General features: G+C 37.2%; 1 protein-coding gene across 2 annotated transcripts; it reads right to left on the bottom strand.

The window, feature by feature from the left end:
• Positions 1-1,976: 1,976 nt before the first annotated feature.
• Positions 1,977-16,313, bottom strand: LOC106073090 (carbohydrate sulfotransferase 15-like). 2 transcript variants are annotated; one of them, XM_056024160.1, is made up of 9 exons: positions 16,093-16,312; positions 12,514-12,556; positions 11,582-11,732; positions 10,554-10,779; positions 8,872-8,991; positions 6,128-6,284; positions 4,512-4,665; positions 3,496-3,643; positions 1,977-2,239 (listed from the first exon to the last, which is right to left on the bottom strand). In XM_056024160.1, exons 1-9 carry the CDS (start codon positions 16,229-16,231, stop codon positions 2,055-2,057), a joined length of 1,323 nt encoding a protein of 440 aa, XP_055880135.1. In that variant the 5' UTR covers positions 16,232-16,312; the 3' UTR covers positions 1,977-2,054. The 2 variants fall into 2 exon arrangements, with proteins under 2 accessions (XP_055880135.1, XP_055880143.1); XM_056024168.1 differs by lacking the exon at positions 8,872-8,991 and having other exon boundaries at positions 16,093-16,313.
• Between the last annotated feature and the right edge of the window lie 1,590 nt (positions 16,314-17,903).

Here is a 17,903-nt window from a genome sequence, read left to right as displayed (position 1 = left end):
TAGTCTATCATTTGCACATACAGAGACTAGTCTATCATTTGCACATACAGAGACTAGTCTATCATTTGCACATACAGAGACTAGTCTATCATTTGCACATACAGAGACTAGTCTATCATTTGCACATACAGAGACTAGTCTATCATTTGCACATACAGAGACTAGTCTATCATTTGCACATACAGAGACTAGCCATCATTTGCACATACAGAGACTAGTCTATCATTTGCACATACAGAGACTAGTCTATCATTTGCACATACAGAGACTAGTCTATCATTTGCACATACAGAGACTAGTCTATCATTTGCACATACAGAGACTAGTCTATCATTTGCACATACAGAGACTAGTCTATCATTTGCACATACAGAGACTAGTCTATCATTTGCACATACAGAGACTAGTCTATCATTTGCACATACAGAGACTAGTCTATCATTTGCACATACAGAGACTAGCCATCATTTGCACATACAGAGACTAGTCTATCATTTGCACATACAGAGACTAGTCTATCATTTGCACATACAGAGACTAGTCTATCATTTGCACATACAGAGACTAGTCTATCATTTGCACATACAGAGACTAGTCTATCATTTGCACATACAGAGACTAGTCTATCATTTGCACATACAGAGACTAGTCTATCATTTGCACATACAGAGACTAGTCTATCATTTGCACATACAGAGACTAGTCTATCATTTGCACATACAGAGACTAGTCTATCATTTGCACATACAGAGACTAGTCTATCATTTGCACATACAGAGACTAGCCATCATTTGCACATACAGAGACTAGTCTATCATTTGCACATACAGAGACTAGTCTATCATTTGCACATACAGAGACTAGTCTATCATTTGCACATACAGAGACTAGTCTATCATTTGCACATACAGAGACTAGTCTATCATTTGCACATACAGAGACTAGTCTATCATTTGCACATACAGAGACTAGTCTATCATTTGCACATACAGAGACTAGTCTATCATTTGCACATACAGAGACTAGTCTATCATTTGCACATACAGAGACTAGTCTATCATTTGCACATACAGAGACTAGTCTATCATTTGCACATACAGAGACTAGTCTATCATTTGCACATACAGAGACTAGTCTATCATTTGCACATACAGAGACTAGCCATCATTTGCACATACAGAGACTAGTCTATCATTTGCACATACAGAGACTAGTCTATCATTTGCACATACAGAGACTAGTCTATCATTTGCACATACAGAGACTAGTCTATCATTTGCACATACAGAGACTAGTCTATCATTTGCACATACAGAGACTAGTCTATCATTTGCACATACAGAGACTAGTCTATCATTTGCACATACAGAGACTAGTCTATCATTTGCACATACAGAGACTAGTCTATCATTTGCACATACAGAGACTAGTCTATCATTTGCACATACAGAGACTAGTCTATCATTTGCACATACACAGAGACTAGTCTATCAATTGCACATACAGAGACTAGTCTATCAATTGCACATACAGAGACTAGCCATCATTTGCACATACAGAGACTAGTCTATCATCTGAGAATGTCATTAAAAATGGACATATCAAAACACAATGCACACTACTCAATATATTGTGCACACTAAGGGGATTAATAGACATCCAATGGTGACAGGTATTAAACGGATGTATTGAAATGGGACAGGATTGTAAATATTTACATTTCAGTTGCCGTAAGTCATGTTCTATTTTAAGACATAGGTGTGACGATTCATAATCTGTTTAGAAAAGACCAACTGTTTATTTTTATTTTAATTTACAAATTAAATTAATATAAGTAGGCCTACTTTTCTATTATATAAAAATGCTGTTTTTTTTTTAAAATTCTCTTCCCCTCCCAACCATGCGGGACACCATGCACACCATACAGTAATTCGCATTCAAGCTGTGGTGCAAATAAAAACAAAATACTCTGTACAAATATTGTAAGATTATAAAATTTAGTTTAGAGAGTAAAAAATTGATTTTGAAATAATATTGCGCCTGGTGTGACATTTCTAATTACGCCATAAAAATTTGTTGTCGTCTAACAAAGCGGCCAGGTCTTCGTTAAATCTGGCAAAAAACTCTTCTAAAATGGCTCTGGTCTCTGGGAACATTGGTCCAGCAGTTTTCTTGTTGTGTGTCTCGTGTTTGATACTTTCGTTTGCAATTCTATCAATTTCAGCTTCTGAGAGGGGAGCTAGTCAAAATAACAAGAGGAAAAAAAAAAGCTAATTCATAATGATGAAGGAAAAAGGCGAATTGAACAATATACACTAAAAGATAAAAGTGTGTTTGTACTCTCCACAAACTTGTGGGCGGCTCATGGGAGTTTGCTGGTTTGTAAGTCTTAGCCTACAAGTAAAGGTTTTAAAATTGCTCGTACTACTAGCATAAAGGTGAAATTAGCTTAACAGTATCGCTGTTTTTTTTATTATTTGATACATGAATTCGTATATTTAAATTTAAACACAAAAAAAGCTCGATGTGGCCGTTGCAACTATTTAGCACACTGCAGACAATCGGGAAATCCTATTCTCAAAAGAACTTTTAGTTTTTCAAGTGTAAACGGCCGGACTGATGGACAGACCGACTACATAAAATAATACGATATATTATCTTTCCGGCATCGCTAGATGCAAAAGAAATATGTACAACAAAGATGTAAAACATGACCGTATCGCCAATAACACAAAACAATTCAAATTAAATCCATATTTAAATCCATAAAATTATTAATTTGTTCACTACAAAAAATGCAAAAGTAATATTAATAATCTTACAAATCATCAGATTCTAAAGAGAATCATTTACATTTATAAGTTACATAGGTAAATTTTCAGAATTAAAAGTGATTGAAGTGTTTAAAATTTCGTTTTCGATGTGGCTGGTCTCCCCTTCTACCCTAACATAAAAGATAAAAGAGGAAATAAAAAAAAGGGGAGGGGGCGTGGGGGGATGGTTAGTATAATGTGATACTAACATGTCTTCTTGGAAGCAATATACTGGTAATTGTATAAAATAATAATAATAATAAGTGTAAGTTTCTTATTCAGTGGTGTAGCAAGAGATTTGGGGGCCTGGGAGGCCTGGTCTCTTAGGTGTCCCTGTATTTTGACATTCAACATCATGTCATGAGATAATGTACTTAATAAATATATCATTCCAATGTGTGGAATACATGCAACAGGTGCATTAACTTATATAACAACGTATATAGCAAGATAACATATCAGTGACGTCATATTTAATATTTAATGTGAACAATTCGGACACTCATTTGGGTGGGGGAGGGAACCCCTCAAGTGGGGGCCCAGGGGGACTTTCGAGCTACGTCATTGTTCTTATTGCCTAAATTTTACCCACTCCATTAAACAGGTTGTCATGTTCCTTTACATTGTAACGATCTGTCTGATTTAAACATAGTTTGATTTATTTTAAAATTGAATAACTTACCAACGTTTAAGAAATCAAAAGCTTGTCTCATGTACTCTTTTGTGTTGCTATGGTAATCTTCAGTACGGAAAATAAAGAAATGTTTTCTGTTGAAGACTGAGAACCACTCTCTTAGAAAGACTGAGTAACAGCTGACGTGAAGCCTCACCTATCGACAGATAGACGTATCAATCATTAACCGAACACAAACAAAAGCGAAATTAATGTTACGAAGTGTCAAGCGATATTTTAACTTCAGTAAGCTTAAAAGTATTGACAAAATGTTTCCCAAAATATGAAAATAAGGGAAATGATGTTAAATCTTGATATGATAGTAAGTTTATAAATGTGACTCGTCCTAAGATGTATATTTATGATTTGCCTTAATCCCCCCCCCCTTTTTTTTTCTTTTCCACTTTCAATAAAAGGGTCGGTATTTCTTTTTTTTTTAAATTCCATTTTCATTTTCGTACTTTTCCCCCACATAGTATTCTGTTGGACATTTACCCCCTTTCAATTCTGAAGGAACATCCAAAACATTTAAAACGAAAAACCCAAATGGGATGCCTAGATACAAACGTGATAATAAAACCCAGCTTTCTCCCTCCGCTCCAGACATAATAAAACCCAGCTTTCTCCCTCCGCTCCAGACATAATAAAAAGTCCTAAATACAATCGTTGCATTCGAACTCAGGGCTCAAGCCTCTTCAAGGGAACTAATTCAATTTATACCACCACATCTGTCAAGTACAGTTTCTTTCTCTGTTTGATACTAAACAAAATGATTAATTACCAATAGTTTATTAATTAAGTGGTTATTATTTTTGTTTATTCTTGTTTTGTCAGGTACAATAACTAATTGTGCGAAATTTCAACTTGATCCTAGAATTTGGTGTCGGAGAAATAACGTGCACAAACTTTATACCAGACAGACAGACAGACAGACAGAGTGAGTTGATAAAAACTTTGTAAAAATATTGTACAAATTAAAAAAATGGTCTTAAACAAAAGAGTTCTACATTGTAATAATATATTACTGGTAATTTTCTTAACATCTCTTCACTAAAGAAACATTGGCGAATTGTTTGTAACTTGAGACAATTCGTCATCATAGACACAGCTTTGGGCACGTCCTTTGCAAACTGTCTAGCTGTGAAGCCGTAGCCAAGAAATAAGTAGTCGGTGTATAATCTGTAAAAAATTGTAAAAACCTTTGGGCTTTTAACTTATAATAGACATTATTATAATTGATTTACTGACTTCGTTTTGTGCTCACTCACGGGCCATTATTAAAATAATAAGTACTACTAGTCGACACACGGTGTAGCATTTAGTGACGGGTGAACATTTCCTGAAAGACACAGTTGTCCAAATGAGGTGGGTTTTGGGCAAACGACTGTGAGGGAATGAAAAGAAGGAACTCTGGAGAGAGCAACATACAATTGTCCAGGACTGAAAACAGGTTTTGGAAGATACAGGCATTTCTTTTTGAACGTTTATGCTTTATTAATTGTCATGGCCAAGGCTAATCTAACAAGGAATTGATTGCGAGTAAAGGTAAAAGGCAAATTTGAATCTGATGGAGTCAGGGATATCCGGGAAATAAGAACAGTATGTGAGGTAGAAGTTGCGCTAGTTTTACACTCTAGTACGTTGCGGTGAATGCAACCGCTAAATAGCGGATTGTAAACTTGAGGAGGGTCATGCGGACGTTCGCGGAAGTGAATATTGATAGTAGCGGGAAGTATTGAGACATCCCCACATTTTCAGCCACGCCACCATAAATGCCGAAAGTATTCATGTAGGCAGCGTATTGTCGAGCAGAGTGTATGACTTCTTCCGTGAGTAAGAACAACGGACAAGGCGTCGCCATAGTTATCCCAATGTTCGCAAACATAGCTAACAGCCATCTTACGAAGTTCGAGAGCAACAGTTTCGTCGATGACATTTTCCAGAAATATGCTACAGATAGAAATAAACAGTTACCTGATGCAGGAATTTCTACTACATTGAAAGACCTGTTGACTCCACGAAATGTATGTGAAGCGGTGGCCATGGTTAGGAATTAAAGGCAATACGAAGGAGCAAAATCAAAACAAAGGTACATAAAAAAACTTGCAACTATTTTAATGACATCAGATATTGACGAGTGTAAAACATACACACCTAAATGTCATCAAATAGAGAATGTAAAGAGAAAGATGACTTGTTCTCCCCACCCCCCTTTTTTTCTGAGCCGTGCTTTCTGTCGTAAATTTTGAGTGAGTCTGGTGTGAATGTATATTTTGGTTTTCTATAGTTATAATGTTTTGTTTGGTGTAATTCACAAATTGTAAAACAAATTTCTTTATGGATAATAAAGATTGTTATTATTATTATTACAAAGAGAATTATATAATTAGATAATATTGATTAAAAGTTAAGATTTGCACACTCACAAAAAGTTTTAGTCGTATTTGTAAAAAAAAAAAAACAATTAAAAAACGTAATTAATTTGGAACAATAAAATCGACTAGCGTAATTTGCTACATACTATCAAGCTCATGGAATTTATGACAAGACTGTTTCTGAGTTTCTGACGCAATCAGAAGACTGTCCTCAACTCTCATTACGGTTTCTGAAGCAATAACACGACTGTATCTAATCAACTCACCTATCTACAGGGTTTCTGACCAGTAAAAAAAACTTTGGGTTTTTATAAATGTGACGCATGGCGTGTGGAGTTAGAAATCTTGGCTCCTGGAGACCTTTGTTCTGAGGATCTTCTGGCCAACCACGAAAATCCCAAACATCCATTGGAGTTGCATCCCCTTTAGAAGAATAATAAATAAATATAATCAGACGAATGATTGACAATCGACATTCAGAAACTCGTTAGAACGAAACTTTCCCCACCATGGGCGTAGCCAGGATTTTTTTCGGGGGGAGGTTGAACCCCCAAAAACCCCCTGGCTACGCCCATTTCCCTACCCTTTTCCTTTTATATAGTAACGGCAATGTTTATCGCAATCTTAGCAGATATTAAGCCAATTATTATTAGTATTCATGGGCTTCGCCAGGACGGAGGGATTTGGGGTTCAAAGCCCCCCCCCCCCGAAATGAAATCCTCCCCGCAGGGGGGGGGGATCGGAATTTAGCGACTGATTTTTTGCTTTGATTTTGTTTATTTTAGGTAAGATTTCAATACTAAACCATCACTTGTCCCAGCACAGCCAAGGGAATTTTGAGTTTAAAATCCCCTATCAGGGGGTTTTGAGTTTAAAAAAAACCCCTACCAATGGGGTTTTGAGTTTAAAACCCACTATCAGGGGGTTTTGAGTTTAAAACCTCCTACCAGGGTTTTTTTGCAGTTAAATCCCCCTCTTCTATAAAACAAAACCAAATAAAAGCAAATGACAATCCCCAAATTCCAAGAGCACAGTTAAGGAAGATTTTGATTTTAAAACCCCTCCAAAATTTATGGTAAACCCCCTCTTCGATATAAAAAAAAACAAATTACACACTCCAAATTCTATGAGCGTAACAAAGCGGTTTTGAGTTTAAACACCTCACCCCCTCTATAGTAGGGTTTGAAGTTTAAAAATACCTCTTCAATAAAAAAAAGGAAATTACGCACTCAACATGTTATGAGCGTAGCTAAATGGGTTTTGACTCAGTTTTGAGTTTAAACCCCCCCCCCCCGTCAGCGGGGTTTGAAGCTAAAAATACCCCTTCAATATAAAAAACAAATGAGTGTAGTCAAAGGGGTAATGAGTTTAAATCCCCCTCTAGTGGAGTTTGAAGCTAAAAAATACCTCTTCAATATAAAAAAAAGCAAATTACACACTATAAAATCTATGAGCGTAGCCAAAGGGATTGTTAGTTTAAACCCCACACCAGTGGGGTTTGAAGCTAAAAATACATCTTCAATATAAAAAAAAGCAAATAACGCACTTAAAATGCTATGAGCGTTGCCAAAACGGGTTTTGAGTTTAACCCCCCCCCCCTTCAGAGGGTTTTGATGCTAAAAAATACCTCTTCAATATAAAAAAAAAGCAAATTACACACTAAAATTAGCCTATTTGAGCGTAGCCAAGCTAATTAGGGGTTTTCCTAACCCTCTCCTACAGATGGCTTTTTTTAAAAGTTGAAAACCCCTCCAGATGGATCCCCCTACAGAGCGTTTTGAGGTGGAAAGCCTCTATCTTCAATATTATTCTAAAGCAAACTACAATTACCAAGTTCTATGAGAGTAGCTAAATGGGGTTTTGAATTAAAAAAAAAAAAAAACTTCAGATATTTTTTAGTTTAAAACCCCCAACAGATGATTTTGACGATAAATCTTCCCTTTTTGATATAAAATCTAAAGAAAACTACAAAAGTTCCCTTCAAAAACACGATAGTCCTTTCAACAACACGATAGTCCTTTCAAGAACACGATAGTCCTTTCAAGAACACGATAGTCCTTTCAAGAACACGATAGTCCTTTCAAGAACACGATAGTCCTTTCAGAAACACGATAGTCCTTTCAAGAACACGATAGTCCTTTCAAGAACACGATAGTCCTTTCAAGAACACGATAGTCCTTTCAAGAACATGATAGTCATTTGAAGAACACGATAGTCATTTCAAGAACACGATAGTCCTTTCAAGAACACGATAGTCCTTTCAAGAACACGATAGTCATTTCAAGAACACGATAGTCCTTTCAGAAACACGATAGTCCTTTCAAGAACACGATAGTCCTTTCAAGAACACGATAGTCCTTTCAAGAACACGATAGTCCTTTCAAGAACATGATAGTCATTTGAAGAACACGATAGTCATTTCAAGAACACGATAGTCCTTTCAAGAACACGATAGTCATTTCAAGAACACGATAGTCCTTTCAAGAACACGATAGTCATTTCAAGAACACGATAGTCATTTCAAGAACATGATAGTCATTTCAAGAACATGATAGTCATTTCAAGAACACGATAGTCATTTCAAGAACACGATAGTCCTTTCGAGAACACGATAGTCCTTTTGAAACTGATGTTGGATCTAGACCTACATTTGGTCTCTAACCAAATTTACATTTTTTTTCCATTTTGAAAAATTATAACGGACAAACTAGAGTTTCCTCCCATGTGACCAACGAGCTAGTCATTCTTTTCTGAGCGATATACATCCACTACAAAAATTTCTTGGAAAATCGTTTTGAGATCAGCGTCCGCCCACCCAGTTTCCATGAAGGAGTGACTTGAATAGAGGTATTGTAAAAAATATCTTTTTCTAGTTTTTTTTTTTTGGATGTAAACGGAAGAGACAGACGGTCGGGCGGATAGAGGGACAGACAGAGGGACAGACAGATCTTACAAAAGTTAATAGCTATATTTTCTCTTTCTGGGGCCGCAAAAAAAAAAAGGCTTTTACCTGTTATTAAATTTTGGTTTGTTTGCGCCATGGTAGAATTAATCTTGGTGGCCATGTTTTGAAAACATTTCTTGTAGTCCCATAAATGCTGCTTGGGAAATCTTGTAAACAGGTTTAAACCTTTAGTTTAAAAATATTAGTTGTATCACAATATAGAGATTGTATAACAAAGTTATTGGAACTTTCATACTAACAGAATCAAAGACTAAAAAATTATTGAACTGTGTGAAGGGCATCCTAGTTTTATGCTTGGAACATTTCCGTTCTACAGAACAGTGCAAGGATCCTTACTCTAGGAGGCAGGGGAGGAATGGTGGGAAAGTCGGGCAGGGGATTTCTATACAATCCAGCTCACAAATTCTATATCATATGATGGTATCCAATTCTAGGTGTACATGTCCTCAAAATCATTATAAGATACAGATGTTAAGTTTGATATTGCCCGAATGCCCATATACCCAGTCCGCCCTTGCAGTTTTAGTAGACCCGTACGTGGTAACAAAGGGAGTTCATTCTAGTCGTCTGGAAGAATCAGTAACACTTGAGTGGGCTATGATTATGTAATAAACACAAATATGATGCAGTTATAACTGAGGTAGTAACGCAGTGAGGGGTAACCATGTGTGTAAGCCGTCAACACAGATGGCGTGGCCAGCGCTAGTCGAGTGGTAAACCGTGACGATTGGCTATATGAGACTCTTCAGCTAATTATTATGATCGGAACACCGCACGTGCTAATATCTCGTGCAATAGTTATAATCATTCAGAAAGACTTGGCAACGTTTGATCGTATTCGAGAAAGCTTTTGGTACCCTATATCAAGAGCAACGATATCAGAGTTAAAATCATTGAGGATTCACGATTAAAATTCAGTCAGGTACAATGAAAGTATGAAGTCGGTCCGGCACGTCAGAATCAAGTAGGAGTCCGGGACAAGACGGAGAGGGCAGTAGAGTGTTAATCATGTTGTCCAAGGGCGGACTGGGTGTCAAAAACGGCCCGGCACATAAAATGTAATCCTATATCATACGATGGGCCTCCAATTATAAGTCTACCTGTTCTCAAAATCAATCTAAGTTTGATACTGAAACGATGACTGTGTTCTATACTAAATGGTGTGTGTAGCTTTATTGTGCTCTATACTAAATGGTGTGTGTAGCTTTATTGTGCTCTATACTAAATGGTGTGTGTAGCTTTATTGTGTTCTATACTAAATGGTGTGTGTAGCTTTATTGTGTTCTATACTAAATGGTGTGTGTAGCTTTATTGTGCTCTATACTAAATGGTGTGTGTAGCTTTATTGTGTTCTATACTAAATGGTGTGTGTAGCTTTATTGTGCTCTATACTAAATGGTGTGTGTAGCTTTATTGTGCTCTATACTAAATGGTGTGTGTAGCTTTATTGTGCTCTATACTAAATGGTGTGTGTAGCTTTATTGTGCTCTATACTAAATGGTGTGTGTAGCTTTATTGTGCTCTATACTAAATGGTGTGTGTAGCTTTATTGTGCTCTATACTAAATGGTGTGTGTAGCTTTATTGTGCTCTATACTAAATGGTGTGTGTAGCTTTTTTGTGCTCTATACTAAATGGTGTGTGTAGCTTTATTGTGCTAAGTTAATTGTTGAACACAGAAATCGTCACAGAAATATTTTTGTTCCGAAAGTAAAAAAATAAACGTACCAGGCCTGAACAAGCTCCAGAAATATGTTTCTTTTCCTAAGGCGCCACAATTGTTTAGAATCTGTGGATGTTGTGACAACCTGGAATGGAAGTCTGTTGTCCCACATTTGTCAAAACCCAGGACGTGGAAGTACGGCAAACACTTAAAGACTCGTTTTGGATTCTCAGGTGAATCTTCTTCCATGAAACACGGGTTGAGATGTGCCTCTATATAGTTTGGCCTTGACTGTTTTATGTGTAGATATTCGTATTACTTTATTATTGATATAGGGTTAGTATTTAAATAATGGATAGTTGACATCGAACCATGATCGAACAATCTAAAATATACAAGAAATGTAAAATACTTTCTTCTACTTTTAAGAACTTATTGAAACTTTGCGTGCGTGAAACTTTCAATGGTGCGTAACTTGTCTTCATAGACATTCTATTAAAACAACACCACCATTTTGTTTTGTCCTAGGAAGTCGACATGGACTGAACACACCAGTTTCTGCGTGTAGCAAGAAGTATATAAGCAAAAGGAAATGTAGGTATAACCATATAATTGTGTGTGTGTTGGGTCTGACCTGTGACGTGGCAACGAGGTGGCGACGACGCAGGTCAATGTTCTGGCCTTCTACGAGGATTGGTCTCAGTGAGAGAGAGAGACAAAGAGAAAGACACAGAAAGAGAGAAAGAAAGATAGAGAGAGAAAGAAAGAGAGAAACAAAGAAAGAGAGAGAGACAAAGAAAGAGAGAGACAGAAAAAGAAAGAAAGAGAGAGACAAAGAAAAAAAGAGAGACAAAGAAAGAGAGATAAAGAGGCAAAGAGAAAGACATAGAAAGAGACAAAGAGAGACAAAGAAAAAAAGAGAGACAGAAAGAGAGAGAGATGCAAAGAGAGAGACAAAGAGAGATAAAGAGGAGGAGAGAAAGAGATAGAAAATCAGGTAAGAAAACTTCCACAACTGTCCAGTCAACTAATTGACCTCAGCGGTCTCACGATTGTGACGAAGATTAAATTGGAGGCGGTCAGTCCAACTTACATAGCACATGATGTCATCTGTCTGGTCCACAGTGAAGTTAGACATCTCTTTCTGAGTACAAGGGAAATCATTCACGTTATCGTAGGTCATGTTATCAATCCCGATTGGAGACATTGGCTTCAAATTCAGACTAAATTCCTCTCTACTAAACCTGACAAAGGAAGCAGATGGGAATTATTAAAGAAGTAAACATACAAGATAGAAACAAGCAAATTGTGTGTTCAAAATACTTTGTAAAAAGACTATTCCTCCTTTAAACAGCTTATAAAGCGATTTTTGTTTGTACTTAATAATGAATGATGGGGCGCGATGGCTGAGTGGTTAAGAGCTTGTTTTCCGAACCTGGGGTCCTGGGTTCGAATCTCTGTGACGACTGGGATTTCGAATTTCGGGATTTTTAGGGCGTTCCTGAGTCCACCCAACTCTAATGGGTACCTTTAGTTTGCGAAAGTAAAGGCGGTTTGCAAAGTATTATTCTTAAGATAGGCCTATAGATCCAGACTTACAACAAGAGGTAAGTTAGTGCGCACATAATGTTCCTTAACATATAGTTATTAATTAAACTCTTTAATGAAAAGGGTCTAATAGCAGGAGGACCCACTGTCGTATATCTGTTTAATATAAAGTTTGTCTAGACCTCTAGCCCAATTTAATAAAATAAAATACTTTGAAAAAATAAAAAGAAAGGTCCAACTAGGGTTCTCCCAGTGTGGCCACATCGCTAGTATTTTTTTTTCTAAAGATATATTTGAACTATAATATTTCTAGAAAATCTTTAGAGCCGTTTTCAAGAACCGTGTCTACCCAGGTTTCACCTTTTTTTTTGATGACACGGTGAAGACTTTGCAAACTGAAAAGAGGAATTGTAATAAAATGTATAAAGTCAAGCTGACTTGGTAAATATAATGTGCAAGTGGAGGAAAAAATATTACGTCAATCTTTCGTCTGGCACAGAGACCCGGGCTTGTCTTTCACCTGAGGATAAGAACATCAATAAAGATGAAATTAGAAAGAAATGCAACAAGGAAGTAATACAACAACAACAACAACAACTGGCTAGCTCAAACAGTTTCACTGGAGGAAAGTATAAAACCTATTTCCTGTAAGACTAGTTTTTTCACCCCGGCAACAGCCGGCTTTTCGATTTGAAAAAAAACAACAACTGAACTATTGTTACAAAGTATGGATAGACTAAAATCCAGATCGATTCAAGGCTAATGATATTTATACAAAGAAGCGTGGGAAGCGTGGTCGAGTGCGCTTGAACTTGGCTTGGCTACCTAGAAAGGGGCTCGACACCCGACTCGGGCAGAGCTGTATTTACTGAGCGCCTAAAGGCAGCACGGAAAACCAACTCCTAGATACCCCCCCTCCCCACTGGTCCACAAATGAGATTGGGAGATAAGCATGAAAGTAGAGCTATATAAAAAGCTATAATAATAATAATAACGACAAATGAAAGTTTAAAGATAATGATTTAATGATTAGTTTTCTTTAGTGACGCGTAGCAACGTAAATAAAACGATAGTAATACTATTTGTCAGAACAAAGTTATAATATAGGTTAACAGCAAAGTGCATTTTCAGGCAAAGAAGAAATAATTTCGTTGAGAATCGTTAGATCCGTTGTCGAGATCCGTGTCTATGTTCCAGGACGACACGAGTTGAATAGAGGTATTGTAAAAAGACGCATAATGAATTAGAGGATATCTGATGGCTGCCTGGTCGTGCGGTTTGCACGCTGGACTGTCGTTCAGATTTATCGATGGTCCCGGGTTCAAACCCTGCCCGCTCCCATCCCCCGTCGTCCTGCGGGAGGTTTGGACTAGGAAGTAATTATCTTCAACTCTGAAGGAACATCCGAAACATGTAAAACATTTTACAAACAAACAAACAAAGAATACATCTGTAGGTTTTTAAACAATGTCAATGTTTCAATAATCAAATTATTCTTTAAATAGGAGAGTCGTATTGATCAATAGTAGTCACCTCCACCCATCCCCTAATCTCGTCTTGACAGGTCTGGGAAACCAACAATTTTTGATCTGTTATGCACTACGCAAGACAGCAGGGTTTCTGTCCAGGGCTTTTGCAAGAGAGGATTTGAACCACTCAATCCCTCACTCAAATGGAATATGACGATGATGATGTTGATATCCTAATCTGATCAGATGTTGGGGCACCACACATGATCTATCGACCGTCTTCCATCATTGCCTTAACTAGAATTCACTCTTTCTGTCTGTCTTTGATGTTGTCTTCCCATTGTCTTCTTAACTAGAATTCACTCTTTCTGTCTGTCTTTGATGTTGTCTTCCCATTGTCTTCTTTGCCTCTTTTTCTTTTCCTGGGAGTTTTCCAAAAAGTCTTTGCGAGCCTTGAGGACATGATATGGTCATAAAATAAAGTTTCAGTTTACGATTTTTTTTTACAGTGGTCAGCAGTTCAACGTCGGGCACCAGTGTGATCCTATTCCGAATCTCCTCACTTGTGATGCGGTCATGATACCTAGGATCTTTCTATAGCGTCTCAACTCTATTTGAATAGCTCGTTTCTTCCTTATCTTATCTTATATGTTACAGACATTACTTCAAAAAAAGAAGTATATGCACCCGCACTACACAAAAATTAGAGACGCACATTTAGAAGAACTGTCGCTTTCTATGTCTGCCTCTTTTTCTTTTCCTGGTACTGTTCCCTGAAAGAAGGTCTTTGCCAGCCCGAAGACTTTGTAATATGACCATACAATTTTAGTTTCTGTTTTTGTTGTTGTTTTTTTTTTACAATAGTTAGCAGGTCATCGTGGGGTCTATTCGCTCTACTAACCCTGTCTTTAATGTCATCGTTTGTGATGCGTTCTTTAAATGTGATACCTAGGATCCCTCTGTAGCATCTCAATTCCATTGCTAGGGAACCTCTTCTCTAGCTCTTCAAGCATATAAGAATGTGGCCATGTCCAGGGAGCGCATCAGTCTCACTTTGGTGTCGAGGGCTATGCCTTTGACTTTCCATATTGTTTTGTCCAGTTCTGCTGTGGACTTTACGATTCGGGACAGTAGTTAATATTGATTTGGCGAGTCAGGGTAAGGTTCGCAAAAGGGAAAGCGCTCCACGGAAAAACTCCCGGCTTTATTAAGTGGTGACAGTATTGACAAGGCGGCTTCCTTAACATGGCTCAAAGCAGGTCATCTCTACCCTGAAATTTTTCGTCATAATTCATTTCTTCCTGCGTATCAGTCAGTGAATTGAACTTGGTCAAACTCTTCGTATAAAAACACACACACACATTTAAAAGCAGATCTACTTTTTTTTTATTCGGCGACTAAAGAGTTCCAATGTTTTACATATCTGCACATAAAGTGAAAGAATCAACAAACACTCGTGATAAAAGCTTGAAGCTTTACATTGTGTGTGAAATTATTATTTTTAATTCATTTATGCAAACCAAGTGGCGGGCCGGATTATACCTTTCAGCGGGCCGGATTTGGTCCGCGGGTCATAGTTTGCCCATCACTGGCGTAGATGAAGCTAAGAATGTTCGATCTATGTTATCAATAAATAATGAGCTTATAACAAAAAGATCTTGTTAAATGTCCCTCGAATAGTTATGTTTAACTTCTGAACGTAATCGTTTGAGAGGAAAAACTTTATTCCAAGCCATGAACTGAACACTAGTTTCGTCATTTCCTACTAAAGCTGCACTATAAAACGACTCGACGTGAGCAACTGATATTGTTGATTGGAGCGGCACGGAACCGACTTTCTATTCACATCGCCATGGACAATAACAATTTATAAAAAACAAAAAAAAAGAGAACTGGAAATGAAAAGATTGGTTACATCGAAGTCGTTTTCCCATTGCGGATTTTCGTCGTAATTGTTTTTTTCCTAATGAGCTCGGGAAATATTATCCCTCATGCGTCACTAACCAATCACTCAACCAAGCTCGGCTGGTCTCAAATATAATCTAAGTACAAAATTTCACGCTCCAAAAAACTGCGCAAAAAAAAAACAAAAAACAAATAACAACAACGTCTCGTCAAAATGACTCCACCAAAACGTCCTGCTTTGGTAGTCTCTAGCATTAGACTAAGAAAATACTGTGCCTTATGGAGACTACGTCTAAATCAAAATTTCCTTTAGAACTACCAATTGGTAGAATTGTAAGAGTGAATATGAGGGCCCATAATATGGTTTTAGAGAACTTGTATTGAATACATAAAGGGAGTCTCTCAAATTTTTCCGCGGGACAGAAAAACTGAAAAAAAAATTCAAGTTTCAAAAGTCTATGCTGGAGAGCCTAACGATGAGTACAGTTGTAAAGAAATGGAGAAAAGAGACGGGGGGACAATGAGGGCTGTTTTATTCAAGGAGCCAGAAAAAAAAGGAGGTGGGGTTCGGGCCAAAATAAACTCTACAAGCTCGGAAACAAATCAACAGTCGCAGCCGGTGTATAACGCTACCTCGCTAGCTCTATATAAATACTCCGTAAATAAAAACAATATAACTGACCTGCATTGTCTATCTTCCTATAATGGGAGTTCCATGAATTGAACACGAATAGGCTGCATGCGTACAGTAAACATATAGATATGGTCCGCTTCACCGTGCGATTATACATTCTCATCCTGTCTCTGAGTGATGTTCTCATGTCCAAAATAGGGTACTCGTTGTGGTCGTGGAATAGTGGTATTCTAGACTTAAATGTGCAAAAAACAACAATAAAAACAATTATATATTAGTTACTTAGAGAGGGAAAGGGGGTGAAGAAAGAGCCTCTGAACATGCGACCACTAATTGAGTAAGCATTCATGCATATTAACAGCTGCCAACCTAATGAGCTCAAAATTCGGACAAGGATTACCTTGGAGCAATAACAGGCTTAGAACAAATACAAGTTGGAAAAGGGAGGGAAATCTATTTTCGTTAAAAACCCTTATCCAAGTGTATATATTTCTGCGAACTTAAATGAATAATGGTGCTCCCCCCCCCCCAATAGAATCAAATCCAGGACCTAGATCTAATGATAAATGTAACATCTGCAAAAATGTGGACCACTTTGGGGGGGGGGGCGATTTCGAGTTTGTTTTTCCACACGAACTGTAACCTTTTTTAAAAATTTAAAATGATTGTGATAATGAGTTATGTAACATGGTGTGCAGCCTAGGTGAAAGCACATTTTAATATGTAACAACACAGATCCAGTGGTCTTTTTTTTACCCCGTATTGTACAAAATACATTGATAGAAGAAGCTAAGGCGTAGCTAAGGGGGGGGGGAATGGGGGGGAGAATTTGAAGATCCCCCCTGGCCCCCTCTTGAGGGTCCCCCAAATGGGTGTCCGAAATTTGTTTGTAAATACATAAATTAATATATTTCATTGACAAATAGTGTCAACGGGTGTCTTCTTTTTTTTAACATTTATGGATTAAATTTCTAACAAAGACTAAACCTAGATCTAGGTCTATCAGTGCGTTGACTTTGTCGACATTTTAAAAATATTTTTTCCCACAGAGACAAAAGTTGTGTTTTTAAAGTTAGTTTTACATTTTAAAATGCAAATCTTTAATAGATTTGTTGCCGATTTATTTTCCTTTTAAAAGAGATCAAACAGCAGCAAGAACTAAGAATAGTTCTCTCTTTGTTGCCACGAATAAAACTGTATGATATACAGCGATTTCCAGAAATCTTGTTACCTTTACTAATAATAGATTTAAATGGCGAGCATTTTAAGGTTACGCTGTTTAACCTTGAAGCAAAATTTACAGAATTGGGTATAACAGATCCAATAGTTATTCTTAATAATGCTATAATTGTCCATTATTCGAGTTTGGCTTCTACAATTTCAGAATTAAACTTCACACTCGAGTTATTACCCCTCTATTCATCTTTCCTCTATCCAATGGACGCATGTTTTTCTAAATTAAAAAAAAACAAAAACAAATGTTCTTATAGAGTGAGAAAAGAGTGAATTGCAAAGGTGGGAAAATGAATCAAAAAACCTAAATGTATGTCTTTTCGTCAGATGAAATTTCACAATCATGGAATATTTTTTAATTGTGAAATTAAAAAAATGTTCTTCTTTCTATGGGAACTTCCCCCATGCCCAGTTGACCAGAGTGGGGCTACAAAACAGCGTGACGCAAAGGTTAAACCTATGATACCGCAGCCACAATGAGTGGCCGTCTGTCTAGCCTGCGGATACGTCTGTTGGGCATAAGTTCAAAAGCAACATTTCTAAACTGTGATAATCACTCTCTCAACCTGGCAGCTTTTCATTCTGCTGAGATAGATCCAACAATTGTCACCTTTTTTGGAACTGTA

This window comes from Biomphalaria glabrata, chromosome 1 (genome assembly GCF_947242115.1).
Source record: "Biomphalaria glabrata chromosome 1, xgBioGlab47.1, whole genome shotgun sequence".
In the NCBI taxonomy this organism is placed as follows: Eukaryota; Metazoa; Mollusca; class Gastropoda; family Planorbidae; genus Biomphalaria; species Biomphalaria glabrata.
The sequence above is the reverse complement of the archived record's forward strand: the minus strand, read 5'-3'. Positions and strand labels throughout refer to the sequence as shown.

Bases quoted from the DNA above. Each gene is read 5' to 3' on its own strand.
- LOC106073090 (XM_056024160.1), bottom strand. From the start codon at position 16,231: ATGAGAACATCACTCAGAGACAGGATGAGAATGTATAATCGCACGGTG. The intron at 12,557-16,092 runs GTCAGTTATATT...TCTTATCCTCAG, and splicing joins TAGGAAGATAGACAATGCAG to GTGAAAGACAAGCCCGGGTC. The intron at 11,733-12,513 runs GTAATATTTTTT...TTCCTTTGTCAG, and splicing joins GTGCCAGACGAAAGATTGAC to GTTTAGTAGAGAGGAATTTA.